General features: G+C 43.4%; 1 protein-coding gene across 1 annotated transcript; it reads right to left on the bottom strand.

Annotated features, from left to right (window-relative positions):
• Nucleotides 1–432: 432 nt before the first annotated feature.
• Nucleotides 433–13,593, bottom strand: sae1 (SUMO1 activating enzyme subunit 1). Its single transcript, XM_080007146.1, has 9 exons — nt 13,452–13,593; nt 12,542–12,653; nt 11,978–12,151; nt 7,529–7,674; nt 7,242–7,341; nt 5,712–5,817; nt 2,621–2,765; nt 1,955–2,024; nt 433–746 (listed from the first exon to the last, which is right to left on the bottom strand). The coding sequence occupies exons 1-9, from the start codon at nt 13,550–13,552 to the stop codon at nt 654–656; spliced, it is 1,047 nt and encodes a 348-aa protein (XP_079863272.1). The 5' UTR covers nt 13,553–13,593; the 3' UTR covers nt 433–653.
• Between the last annotated feature and the right edge of the window lie 1,258 nt (nt 13,594–14,851).

Raw genomic sequence — 14,851 nt, 5'->3', positions numbered from 1 at the left:
AAATTATTATTATCAATAAAGCCCTAAACAGTGAAGTGCAACAAAAAAAACTAATATCCTTTCATTTAAAAGATTTGTGCTGGTCTGTAAGACAACAGAGCAGCTCCCAGCGACGCCAGTTCTTCTCCAGCCGTGGGTGGAGTTACTCTTCGTCGATTCGTGATGCAGGGCGGTTCTAATTCTACTGAAGCCCTAAGTGACATAAGAAGGGGCTGCAAGTCTGAACGGCTTGTTTCGCGACATGTTTACCCAAACAGACGGCTCTGACTGGGTCGTCTTACTCCACAGTGTGTGTGTCTGTTCCACCAGAGACCCAAATGTATGTGCACAAGCATTGGAATAGTGAGATTTTCCATAACCGGTCCCCAAAAATTCAAATGGGGACTTGCACAACTAGTTTACTGAAAGCCGAGACAAGACCACAAAGACTTCTCAAAAAACTTTATAAAAACAAAACAAAAACATACAAATCCCAATGTTTGTGTCTGACCCCTAAATGACACTGATCAGAAGGAGGCAGGATGAACACCGAGCAGAGAAAAACTTTTTTTTCTTTTTTTTTTTTTAAATGGGTATTTTATATAAAGAATCTTGCTGGAATTGCTTGTGGGTCTAGTATTCGGCGGCGCATGGAGGTAGGTGTGCGTCGTCGTTCACTGGGGGCCAAAGAAGTCGACCACACCGTTGCCTTTACGACCATCGAAGAAGAAGAAGTTCCTGTGCGGGGCGTCCCTTTGAGAGAGCGCCTGAAAGGGGAGAGAGAAAGAATAGGAATAAGGAAAAACACACACACACACACACACACACACACACACACACACACACACACACACACACACACACACACACACACACACACACACACACACACACACACACACACACACACACCGAACTCCTGCGATGTCTGGAAGCCCTGGAAGTGTGTGTGTGTGTGCTCAGTCAGTCGTGTCCGTCCAGCCAGTTGCGGCATGTTTCATCATCACCACGGAGACGGCGGGTTGGCCTTGAGCCAGCAGGACGCACGCACGCATGCACCGCCCGCCGCCGCCGTCTGCTGGCGCTGAGGTCAACTCAGGTCCGTGAACAGAGTTCCAATCCAGTCCGTGTTTGAAGTTGCATTTCGGTTTTAGTCGGGTCTTGTTTCAGAACCAAGTCCTGCTTCGGGGGGGGTTCAAACCCAGACGCGGCGAGAAGAATGCCGCTTATCTTCCAACGCCACGGCAGCCTCATCCGACTGGACTGCGAAGCTCTGGACGCAAACCATGCCCCTCCGCCTGTGCGCGTGCGCTCTGCTTATTAGTATCTGCGCCAAGACTACGCAGTAGAGTCGTCACAATTATTGCATAATCCGCTGATCACAATTACTTGAGCCATAGTGAACATTTTGTAAAATAATTACATTGCACAATTATGTTTCCATCCAAATTTAAGGCAATATTAGAAATATTGCAATGGATAGAACGCAAAGTAACCGCATTTTATCAGCTGGGTGGAAAAAAATGTTGACACAAATCTTTATATTCCAGGGTTCAATGCAAATAAATGTTTCTTCTTCCTGAGGTGGATGTGTACTAGTACACTATCAAAGGCTTATGCTGTCGTAGTGGCAAAAAATTAACAGAAAGGGCAATTTAATTGTGAATATAATTGCAATTATTTGACAAAATGAATCATCTAACATATCATAGATCCTAAAGCACACTTTCCAAACTGAGCTCCAAACTGACTTTCACATAAAGCCAAGAACCCAAAAATGCCCGCGATATGTTGCTGCTCTACCGCAAAACATGGAGGAGGATTGACTGGACGGGGACTTGGCGACCTGCCCTGACCTAAATATCCCAGAAACCAGTCCACCGCTGACCCTGCGACAGGAGAACAGACCTCGTCGGGCTTCCTGTCGCAGAGGAGCACGCTTTGACAGAACATAATTGCCACGTTTCTGTCTCACCTTCACGACTTCCTGTCCCAGGACTCCGCCCACCACGGCGCACACGGGGGCCATCTCAGAGAAGCAGTAGCTACACAATGAAAGAGAAGATTTCAGTGATGATATCCGGATAACATCACATTAAATAAGATAAGGGGAATGATTAATCCCTAGGGGGACATTCAGTTGTACAGCATGCAAGAGGCCAAAGAAAAGATGCAGGCATACGAAACCATAGATATTTACTTTAGACTAATTTTGTTTGTATGTACTGTACATCAGAAGGGAATAAAAAAGATATAACCTTTATTTGTACAGCACCGTTCAGACAAACATGCAGCATTAAAAATAAAAATAAAATGAAATATTTATAACAAAATATGAATAATAAAACATGATTATTATTCCTGTTGTTGTTGTTGTTGTTGTTATTATTATTATTATTATTATTATTATTATTATTATTATTATTATTATTATTATTATTATTTGCTGCTTATTAATCATCAGCATAATACATTTAAAAAATAAAATAAACATAATTAATTTAATTAAATAAATAAATATTTGACTCAATTTCACTTTTGGGTTGCCTGTTTTGACTCAATCAAACAATAAAAAAAAACTCTCTACACCCTGATGGAGTATGTATATTTAGTTTTTAGGACGGATTAATCCATTTTGTACCTGACAAACTCGTCCGTCAGCAGGTCGCTGCTCACGCCCTTTGACTCCAGGACGTCATCGCGGATCTGCGCCAGCAGCTGGCTGTCGCCTGCAGAGGACTGTGGGTCGGGGTCGCGGCCTTTGTCCGTGCGGAATTTCAACAGAACTGCGGGCACGAAAAAACGGACGTAGAAAGGATGAGAGAGGAAGATGTGGAGAGTGAAAGAGAAGGAGACAGAAGCAGCAGTTATTTGTTTGTTATTTGTGACAATAAATCGCAAAACTAAAATGTCATGATCGTGTACACAAACACACGCCTAGTGCTTCCTTTTATCCTCTTTCCATTTTGCTTCCTGTACTGACCCCACACACACACACACACACACACACACACACACACACACACACACACAGGAAATGATTCTAAACAATAATAAGAAACAACAACCACTGTTTAACCATTTATTGAGACTAGCCTGCCATGAGTTGTAGAATGGTCAAGATTCCACAGTCACGTTTCCATCCAAATTTAAGGGAAATTTAAAAACGACGTTGCAATAAATAGATCATGAGTTGGGCGAGTTTGCATCGGTTGGGTTGAGGAAAATTAACCTTTTGCCTGAACTGTTACGTTCCAATGCTCAACTTCAATACAGAGCTCTGCAACCCCACTGTTTTATTACAATGTGATAGTTTTATACGATGATAGCGGCATAGAACGAACAAAAAGACAAATTCAAATGTTACTTAATTTGTTATTTGTGTGATAATATATCATCAACTAAAATGTTGTGAACACACACACACACACACACACACACACACACACACACACACACACACACACACACACACACACACCTTCCTTTTATTCTCTTTTCATTTACACGGTTGCTTCCTGTACTGACCAAATCAAATGCACACTAATGCACACACACACACACACTCAAACACACGCCACCCCCATACATCCGGTTTTATGGTACCCATTAACGAAAAAGCACACCAGGAAGCACTGTCCTCCCACAGTCATTTCCACTGGTCGGGTACATGTGCGCACACACACACACAGATGCTCACAAACACATGTGGCAACACCAACAGTGAGCTGTGGTGAGAAATTACTGAACACATTATTTCCTGTCCTCTTGTCTATTATCTCAGAATGTCCACACACACACACACACACACACACACACACACACACACACACACACACACACACACACACACACACACACACACACACACACACACACACACACACACACACACACACACACACACACACACACACACACACACACACACACAGAGAGAGAGTGTGGATGGAACAATGATGATATCTCTGAGCAGGAACATTAAGCAGTGAGGGTGTTGCAAGTCAAATGGACACGGGGGGAAATAAGACTTAAATAAAGCAGAGATAAGGAAAGGTTCTATGGGTGCTTATGACTAAATTCTGCTTGATTTCAACACAATAACTTAGTATGAGAAACTTAGTTGGGAAATAGTATGAATGCACTTTTTCCCCACCCCAACAGAATATTCTGGTTGACGTGCAGTTGACGTTATGTGTTGCAATTCAAACTTTTTGAGCGAGCTGCAGGGTTTAATACCGGAGAAAAAAAAATAAGAACCCGAGGCTTCCCAGGCCTCCGTTGTTGCCGCCTCTGACTTGCGGTTCTGATCACGTGACTGCTTGTGCTGAGACAGGAAGCAGTTGTAACAGAGGAAGCACCACTTCCTCATCGGTCGCCCCAAAACAACACAGTGAGCTCTAATTATAGAAACACTCCACTGGAATAATAACTCTGCTTCACCTTCACACACACACACGGCATCAATGCTTTTTGTATATGCATGATTTGCATGATTTTTGTGACTATCATTCCAAATGCTGATCATTTTATTATTCACTCATTTGGAAAATGTCTAATAACTAAAATAGATCGGAAAACACTTTTTATTTTTAGGAGGGGAAAAACAACCTTGGCGTAATGGTAGGTTTCAGTCACCAAACTGGCTGATGGAGCCCACTGTCTGGACGGAACGAACCAAACGTGCCAGCGTTTGGTTCTGTTGCCAGGAGTTAAAAGCGCTCCACCGAATCGGGGGAAGGAAACAGTCAGGTGTATGCATAAACGTGTGGTGAATTAGACGCGAAACAGAAACGCTCGCCATTCGGTATCCATCCTATCCAACAGTCTCAGTCAGTCAGTCAGTCAGTCAGTCAGTCAGTCAGTCAGTCAGTCAGTCAGTCAGTCAGTCAGTCAGTCAGTCAGTCAGTCTCTCTCTCTCTCTCTCTCTCTCTCTCTCTCTCTCTCTCTCTCTCTCTCTCTCTCTCTCTCTCTCTCTCTCTCTCTCTCCTCTCTCTCTCTCTCTCTCTCTCTCTCTCTCTCTCTCTCTCTCTCTCTCTCTCTCTCTCTCTCTCTCTCTCTCTCTCTCTCTCTCTCTCTCTCTCTCTCTCTCTACAAACAAAAAACACGCAAACCAGGGTTGAAACAACAATACAAATAAACACCCTTAGGAGTAAAGTGTTGAGTTTTCCTGTGCACAATAATACAATTGCAGCAACAGGAAAAAAACAATGAAGGCGTGAACCCGCAAGTATATCATTTCTTGGACATTTGCAGTTCCTACATGTGCCGCCGCAGCGCTGTGCGGTTTAGGCACGGGGCTGTTCTGACGCCGCACATGGTCGGCCATGCAGAGTCTGCAATGGAAACTAACTTGTTCCGTTGCAGGACGATAAAAACAATAACTCTTTATAAAAAGGTCACCACACTTGAAATATGTTGAAAAACAGGAAGTTGGGGGTAGGTGGGGGTTATGGTATTATTGGACTTTCTAGTTAATTATACAATGATGGACTGAGTTTAGATTTCACCTGTAAAATAAAAACCTCCCTCTGAATCCCTCCCAGGAATCGGTCACAAAAAAAGGTTGGATCTCAATCCAGACCACACTTGTTCTTTAAAGTTTCCCCCGTAAAAGATCTAAAAAATTTAAAAATTAAAATTAAAAAAAACAAATCACACAAACTTCCAATTTCACGGCCGGGAAACATACGATTTTTTATGTTTTGTCGAGTGCGGGTTTCTCCTCGTACCGTGAAGCAGGAAGTAGTCGACCGGCGTGCGCTTCAGTCCAGCCTTCGCCTTCTCGCTCGTCCAGTCGACCTCCAGAGCCTCCTTCAGCGAACAGAAGCTGGCGGTCTGGAGGAAAACGACAAAAAGTGGCATGAGTCAGGAACAAATCACATTTAAAAACAAATTTTCTTAAATGTAAGCATGAATATTAAGGCAAGTAAAACATCACTCTGCGTATATTTACTTGATAAAAGCACGTGGAAACATTCTACCTTTTACGTGTTTTTAACAATGATGGTCGGAGTGTGATTTCGCAGAAGAAAATATTAATTTCACACGAGTGAGTTTTGAGTTTCAAGTACTTCGATCTGATTTTTTGTTTTTTTCCCCCCCAGGAAATGGGAAAGGTCAAGGCAGCATCAACCATGATAATTACATTACTTAAGTATGCAGATTTAGTTTATTACAGGTACAGTAAAATTATGTCTTTATTTCATTCACATATATACACACACACACACAATATATATATATATATATATATATATATATATACACACACACACACACACACATTTCACTGCATATATGTATGACCGTATGTATATGTATGTGACAAATAATCTCACACACACACACACACATATATATATATACACACACATACATTTCACTGCATATATGTTTGACCGTATGTATATGTATGTGACAAATAATCACACACACACACACACACACACACACACACACACACACACACACACACACACACACACACACACACACACACACACACACACACACACACTTCTTTATGATCAGAATTGGACACATTTGTTAAATCAAAGAGTGGATAAACAACGGGACCTCCGGCTACTGTCTCCACCGCCCCGTTCCTCCGCGTCTGCCTCCTCGGGGGGCGAGGCTGGGTTGACCTGACTGGTTTTGTGCGACGTTTCCGCAACTGTCCTGCGATTGGTTTAACTTCCTGGAAGTCGCTGCCCCACCCCGTCCTGCGAGCCTACCCACGTTGACACCTCCACGCGTGTCGGAAAAAAACAAAAACATCAACAACAGCAACCTTCAAAGCCTTCCCTCGCACTGAGCTGGAACACCACCCCCCGCACCCCCCCTTATCTTCAAGGCCTGGAAATTAAATTCCAATTTCACTTTGCATCGTTGCTCAGCGCTCACACTTTCCGTCGCTGCATCCTATCTCTCCATGTTGCAGCTGCCTGAGCTTTTTGCACGAGCGCCAACGGCGTTTAAAAATGAATAATAATAAAATATGATAAAAAGACAAATTTTATTCATCAATGTGTCATAATTTTGCTTGTTTATCGCCAAATTCCACCAGCCGCTCCGGCTCTCACCGCCGCCCCCTTAAGAGAGATTCTCCCGAAGTACAAAGTACGGGGAATTCATGTGTCGGCACCGCGTGTGGAGATGGTTTTCATTTAGCGTCCTCCAATCCCCTCCACACTCCTCGCACCCGCAAGTGAAAATACAGAGAAACAAAATTGACGGCGCACGCACACACACACACACACCTTTTTGACCATGGTCGTCTCGTTGGGGTCAATCTTGGATTTTTTGGCTGCAGGCTCATCGTTGGAGTCTCCAGAAGGCTTCACCACCTTGGGTTTCTCTCTGGAACATGGGGGGGAGAGAGAGAGAATAATCTCCCAAAGTGCTTTTTACCAGTTGCAGTTAAATTTATCTCACTCTGAGAATGTGAAGTGGCTCTGCTTCTACTGGAAGAGCTGCTGCCAGCTCGCACCCATTGAGTATCTCTCACACTCACACACACACACACACACACACACACACGACTCACTCGATGTAGCTGTGCTCCTGTCCGAGGTCAGAGAACATGTAACCATAGTAACCGTAGACGTCGCCACAGAAGACCTTGACGTTGTGTTTGGAGCAGAGCTGGTCGACCCTCACCATGAGGTCCCTGGAGCAGCCCGTCAGACACACCTGGTGGATGAGATAAGATTTTTTTTACGTTTCAGAGGTTTTTGTTTAACAGGTAAATGTGATTCATAGAACTTGAAGTTGAAGCTGAAGTTTCCTGGTGCCAGGGCAGTTTAAGTCCCAGTCCACTCTAAATACTGGCAAACACGAACAGAATAGTCATTCCAACCTGACTACACATAGTTCTTACTTTTTTTTTTTTATTTTAATGTTTGAGAACCAATGCTCTACCACGAGCCAGGAGCACCCCGAGGGACCCAGTGGCCACTCACAAAGGCCACGCATTTTTTTATGTAAGTGTTTGAGACACCGAGGAAACACACCGAAGGAAACTGTATCTATGACCTTGTAGTAATCCGGTTTTAATTACATGAGAGTAGCATTTAATTTGACCATTGTTAAGATCTTTTCAACTGATGCTGATTTGCTGATTTGCCATAAACAGTACAGGATGGGTGGGGTTGGGGCGGGGGGTGGCTGTCAGGCCCCATCCACCCAAACAGCCCCAGCACAGGCTGGCAGTCTGACAAACCTGATGGCAGAGTGACAGAGGCCCCTGTGGCCCTGCGGTCCTGCTGCACTGACATCATGCACAGTGGCATCCACACAACAAGCACGCTGTGGTCATATTTTACAGTAAAGTTAAGGAGTTTTACATTGCAAAGTCACCGGTCATCATATCAAAAATGTCCATCATTTGGAATTGGCATGGACCCCCCCCCCCCATCCCCTTGCATGCTTAAGTCTAAACTGTGGCACTCTTTGCTCAGCATTGTGGGAAGCTCTGAACTGAAGAAGAAACCAATCACCAACACATGATTCGACATCACGCTGGCAGCCAACAGTAAAACGTGCAATGATCAAAGAAAAGTATTCAAAAAATGTAGCAGATGGGTGCCAAGTAAAAAAATTAAATAATAAAATAAATAATAAATAATAATTATATTAATAATATAAAAAGAATCTGCTGTCACACGGTTGTGGCCTTGGTCAGACAGTGTTTCCTCATGCTTATTATTTTAGGTTTTGCAGAAGTGGCGGGCCCTGCCACCTAGAACACTACAATAACAGTCAGAAAGCTGCCACGATCAGAGAGGATGACATCACAGGCTGCGATGTTTTGTAAATGGAACAGAGACGCAGTGTGACGGCGGCGGCGGCGGCGGAGGAGAAGAAGCCGTAATCACTTCAAACGGTGAGCAGGCAGGTAAACTAGCACCCAGGCCCGGTTTCCGGTACCTCTGTGATGGCCCAGATGGACCGTGTGAAGACGCCGCTTTCAACTCAACAGTAATTAGGCGACTGCTATAAGAATAAATTCACCAATTTTCCCAAAAGTCCCCTCTAATCATCTTCCACATCCCGCTGAGCTGCGCGCACACACACACACACACACACACACACACACACACACACACACACACACACACACACACACACACACACACACACACACACACACACACACACACACACACACACACACACACACACAGGAAGCAGATGAAAGGGTCGACGGCGGAGAGTCTGCTCAGTATCTCTCATCTCCAGCTTCAACTCTCCCTCTCCCTCTCTCTCTCCCTCCTAACCCCCCCGCGTTTTCCTCTCCCAGTCCCCCACCCCCCACTTCTCACCATCCGAATCTCCCATAGCCCCCCCGGAGAGATGGGACGTAGTCGGCGCAGACCAGACAGAATAAGGAAAGAAAAATGCCGGAATCTCACTCATATTTCGACTGCATTTCAAACGCCTCGACGTCGAACGCAACCAGGCGGCCGCATCTGAAAACTAGACACCCACATGAACCCACACTCAATTTCATTCAATTCAATGTTGCGCTTTCGCTGTAAGAGCTGTTGGTACAAGAACTTTTGGGGGTGCATTTGGATTCACGGAACATTTACACATTTTATAGGACATTTGAAGGTTTGGGGCAATTTTAGTGGGGGACACCCGTGTTGACAACACAGCCTCCCCGACTGAAATCAGACCCTGATGGTTTTAATATTACCACACGCATGATCACATGAGGAACCATATGCCAATCAAGTTAAAATATGGACAGTAATGCAAATGTGAAAGTCAAATATAATCTGATTATGTCGGAACATAGAATCCAAAACAATGCTCTTGTCATTAAAAAAATAAAAATATATAAACACATTGAAAATATTGCAAAGCAAAAAATACTGGACTCTTACCAATGTAGTGTAATCCAATACAGTACAGCAAAACGTTAAAATATGACAGACTGCAGTCGCCATCTAGTGATCAGATCGGGTAACACAACAACTACTTGTGGGGGGGGGATGATTGTCATTGCCTGGGTCCAGACCTTTGACTCCGCCCACAACAGGGAATTGACTGATTCAACGAGTTGAAAAATTCTGGCTTATATCGGGCAAGGATTCTCACTGACCCGGCTGATTTTTGATTCAGGTCCCACTTCATCATTTACATCACCCGGGATCCGTGGACGTGTACTGAAGCCCTGTGCCAACCTGCTGGCCCCAAGTTCAAGTTCAAGTTCAAGAGATCAAGTGCTCACCATCACATTCGGCCTCTCCCTGGCCCAGGCCGTGGTGCCCACCCGCTTCAAGAGGTCCTCTATCTCTATCCTCTATGTCCCTGGGCCCAAGACATCCAAGCCTGCCAACCTCAATGACTACCGTCCTGTCGCTCTCACCTTGGTGGTCATGAAGTGTTTTGAGAGACTTAGTTAAGGACTGCATATGCTTTCTCCCAAGCACCTTGGACTCATTACAATTTGCTGACTGCCCCAACCAATCGACGGACGACACAATCAACCATGTGCTGCACACCACCCCTTCCCATATTAATGGGAGCACGGGGTGAGGGTGGGCTGCCACACCTCAACCCCCCGCGCCCTCAAAACAGGAGCCCCCCAAGGCTGTGTCATAAGTCCTCTGCTGTACCCGCTGTACACTAACGATTGTGTGGCCAAGAGCATCTCCAACACCATCCTAAAGTTTGCTGATGACACAGTTGTGGTGGGTCTGCTCTCCACAGACGCTGAGGAAGCCTGCCTGGGAGAGGCTGGAGGAGGTGACAACGGTGGTGCTGAACGTCAGCATAACCAAGGAGCTGGTCGGGTACTTCAGAAGGAGGCAGCAGAGGGTAGCAGCAGCAGAGGGTGTAAACATTACCGAGGGCCCGACATGGACATGACATACAGACACTCTGGTGAGTGACACGAGGCGGAGCCTTTTATCACCGCAGACAACTGAGGAACTTCAGAGTCTCTCCAAAGATCCAGGAAACCAAAAACAGCATCCTGTCAGCGTGCATCGCCGCCTGCTACGGGAACAGCTCCGCTCAGGACAGCACAGCCCTGCAGAGGGTGGCACGCTCAACTGAACGTACCATCGGGACGACACTCGCCCTGGACCCTACAGGACTTACTTTTTTACGCCAGGTGCTTCAGTACCATGGATAAGGGAATTATTAAGGATCCAAACAATTCCAACCATGGACTGCGGAGGCATTTGCCTGACCAGAACGGACTCAGAAAGAGCTTCTTCCCCCAAGGCCCTAAGGACACTGAACTCTGTCACAAACTAGGACTCACCTCATAAATACTGGGTCCATTTCAGCTGTTGTAATACTTTGCACACATTTATATTTCTTTATATTTATTATTATTTTATTTTTATTATTATTATTATTATTCTCAGTTCGCAAACATTGCACAGCATAGTTTTGCAAAAAGTACATAATTATATACACATTTATAAACATATAGTTTCTGTGGATCTATTTATTTATTTATTTTTTCCTATGGCTGAATATAGATTTGTATTTTCATTCTAATTTTTTATTCTTGTTGCATTTTTTTCCCCTTTTCTAATTGTACTATGCCCAGCACAGCCTCTGGAGTTTACCAAAAGAGCATTTCACTCCATGTTGTATGTACAGTGCAATATGAATGGGACAAATAAATCTTTCAAATCTTTACATTATATACACAATAACATAAATTGCATCAACATGTAACCTGAAGCACAAATGTATGTGACAAATAATCTCCTCAACTTGAACTTGAACCATTTACTCCATTGAAGACGACGCTACACTCAATTGTGAAGGACGCCTGCTGTCACGTGAGCTAAACTCAAATCCTGAAAGGCCTACAATTACTGGACGACTAAACGCTACTCTTAAATGCAGGATTTTAAAGCAGGTTGTGGGATCAACAAAAAATGAAACAGAATAGCATGTCCCAAAGAACTTCTCTCCCCAATGGTAGCAGCTTAGAAGGATCAATTCCACTAAATGTGGAACTCACTGCATCGTACTGCAGGAAGAAATCATCAGGCTGGTCCTCCGCTCGCTCTGGCTGAGCCCGGACCTCCACCATGGGATTGAGGTACTGGGCGCGCTCTAATGAGGCCTGGGCTCGGTTCTCTCCCTTAGCCGTCACTGGAACAAGGAACTGGGCCCGACAGGACTCCTCGGTCACCTGGGAAAATAACAGAGAAGGGATAGAAAGAACAAAAATGAAAAAGGTTTTTCTTGACTTGCCAATAAAAAAGGGTGGTCATTTTCGAACAATGCAATACAAAAATAGATCGTAAATTTGAGTTTTAAGAATTTGAAATGTAGCAATTTTTATCAAAATATCTTTCTTTAACTATTCACTCGCATTTTACACATGGGTAGCCAACAACTTAATGGATCCGAGATACTACCGTTTCAAAATCCAGATATCACTTCTATTTGCCATAGTTAAACAAAATAAATTGCATAATTCTCTTCGTGAGAGCTAAGTCTATTTATCAGTGTAAACCTGTCATGCACATGTGTGCATGTCAGTATATGGATGGACAACATTATATATGTATGAATGTACCTGTTCATGATCCAGCAACGTGAGTCCCTTCACTCCGGCAAGAATTAAGTTCTTGGCGACTTCCGCTCCCAGACCACCTAACCCCACCAGCAGCACACGAGACCCTCGCAACCTGAACCACAAACAAGCAAAAAAAGGTGTTTGAACACCATACAACGATCTAGTACATTAATGTACATTACCTCTACACTACAACACTGGTGTAAAAAGTCAAGCAATTTCACATCTTTATTTTTATACATCACATTTACATTATATACACACACACACAAACACACACCTTGGTCTAAATTGATGACTGAAAATTAAAATGAGTATAATTTTTACTTATTTTATATTAAATAAGTAATTAAACAGGTTGTTCAATGCATGTTGTCTGTTTCTTTGTTGTTATTATTTGATTACCGTCTCTTAATATGAACCCCTTTCAATTTGCATGCTATAAAAACATAAAAATACAAACAAAGGTTTATAAATATGTATATATCGAAGCTTTATATTGCATGTGCGTGAGATGGAGGAGGAAATGGGGGAAATTATGGGAATATATATTTTTATATAAAAATATAATAGAAAATACAGCATGGTTTAAAATATATTAACATTGTATGAAATATAAAATGTATAAAATGTATATTTGCTTTATATTTTTGCTTATATCTTTCGCGTGTTGTATGCATTTTTCACAGGTTTAGATTGTATTGTTTTTGCCATTACTCCACCTACTTGGTTTTTCACAGCCTTTACAGTGAAAGTGACAGTTTCCCTAATTCCCTTTTGATAACTTCACTGTGAAAAAAAACAAAAACCCGTAAAACCTCTCGGATCCTGCATGAGAACTGGGAACAAGGTGAACCAGCGATGATCCGCAGCAGACAATGCAAAACCCTCCTCCGCCGGCTCTCGGTACCTCTTCTGCGCGTCCAGCCCCCAGAGCCGGATCTGACGGTCATACTGGGCCGCCTCCTCCTCGCTGATGATCGGGTCCTCCTTCGCAATCATATCGATCATTTCAGATGGATTATCAGCGAGAAATCGGTGTGCCGAGCCGCCGATCGGGGGGGGGGGGGGGTTTAACCGAGGTGGTTTAAAATGCCGCCGGGTCCCGCTGAGAGTGGGCGCAAGATGATGACGTGATTAGAGTGGGGAATAAATAATAAAGGCGCGTGTGCTGTGACGTAGGCTAAAGTGGGCAAGGTCTGGTTTGTCCCGCGAAATGTACTTTTAATTTGAAAAAACTAAAATAAAACTGTGAGCGATGTCAAAAAAAAAAGAAGCAAATTATGATGAGATATTATATTGAAGCTTGACCCCCAGGGATCCTAGTTCAACCCACATTATTTAATTGACAAGATATTACCAACAGAGAACATACAATAATGACTGTTTTGTTCATCATAGTTGTTGTTATTCATATTATATATAAAATAAAATAGCGCCTGAAGTGAAATGTAATTTTAATTTAGATGTTTTTTTTGTGACCAGTGTAAATTGAGATATGATAATGAAGCTTTTTTTATTATTTGTCACACATATACATACGATCATATGTATTACAAAATAAAGCTAATAGACTAATGTATATGGGATAGGCTATTTAGAGCAGTGGTTCTCAACCTGTGGCCTGGGGACTTAGTTCTACTACTTTATTTCATTTACAAGGCGTTAGAACCTTGAATGTACAACAGAATTAGTGTTTTGATCATAGTGATTTGCTCTGTCCTGACTGGCTGCCACAGGGGAAAAGCCCCCATGGGCACAGTCTAATGTGCCCAAAGCTGCTTGGACACTCGACCAATAGGATCCAGGTGGCCTTTGTAATCTGTTTTTAAACTTTTCCGAGTTGAAAATGGAAGTAGACACACTGGGACACCACTTCCAACCATTTCACAGCTTCCTCAGAGGGATGGACGACAAAGTGTGAGTTTTGTACCTCGGGGTTCCATGTTCGCGGCCACGGCAACGTCCCTAAACCGCTGCATCTCTGCATTTAACATTCTGAATATATGAATCCCTCGGGATGGGAATTATGGCCATATGTACACAAACACAATTTCCTACTTTGGCAGAATTTGAATTGTTGACATATTGGTTTATTGTTTAGTGTGAATTTAGATTTATTGTATATTGCCATTTAAAAAAAAAACCCGGTTCATTTATATTGCCAATGTTGTTTTGTTGTTCTTAATATTGTCCCCTAGTAATGTTGTCATCTTGTTTCCCCCCTTTTGGCCCGTGTAATCAAACGTCAGACGCTGTGACGTCACCCAGGCCCCGCCTTTTTTCCACTCGGAGAAGACGGTCGGCCAT

This window comes from Zeus faber (assembly GCF_960531495.2).
Source record: "Zeus faber genome assembly, chromosome: 9".
In the NCBI taxonomy this organism is placed as follows: Eukaryota; Metazoa; Chordata; class Actinopteri; order Zeiformes; family Zeidae; genus Zeus; species Zeus faber.
Note: the sequence above shows the minus strand (reverse complement) of the source record. Positions and strands in the feature narration are given on the sequence as shown.

What these genes read in the sequence shown, in the direction of transcription:
- sae1 (XM_080007146.1), bottom strand. Translation starts at nt 13,552, where the DNA reads ATGATCGATATGATTGCGAAGGAGGACCCGATCATCAGCGAGGAGGAG. An exon ending in CGTTGCTGGATCATGAACAG is followed by an intron (nt 12,152 to 12,541) that starts GTACATTCATAC and finishes TTATTTTCCCAG; the next exon opens with GTGACCGAGGAGTCCTGTCG. An exon ending in AGACGACCATGGTCAAAAAG is followed by an intron (nt 5,818 to 7,241) that starts GTGTGTGTGTGT and finishes GTTTTCCTCCAG; the next exon opens with ACCGCCAGCTTCTGTTCGCT.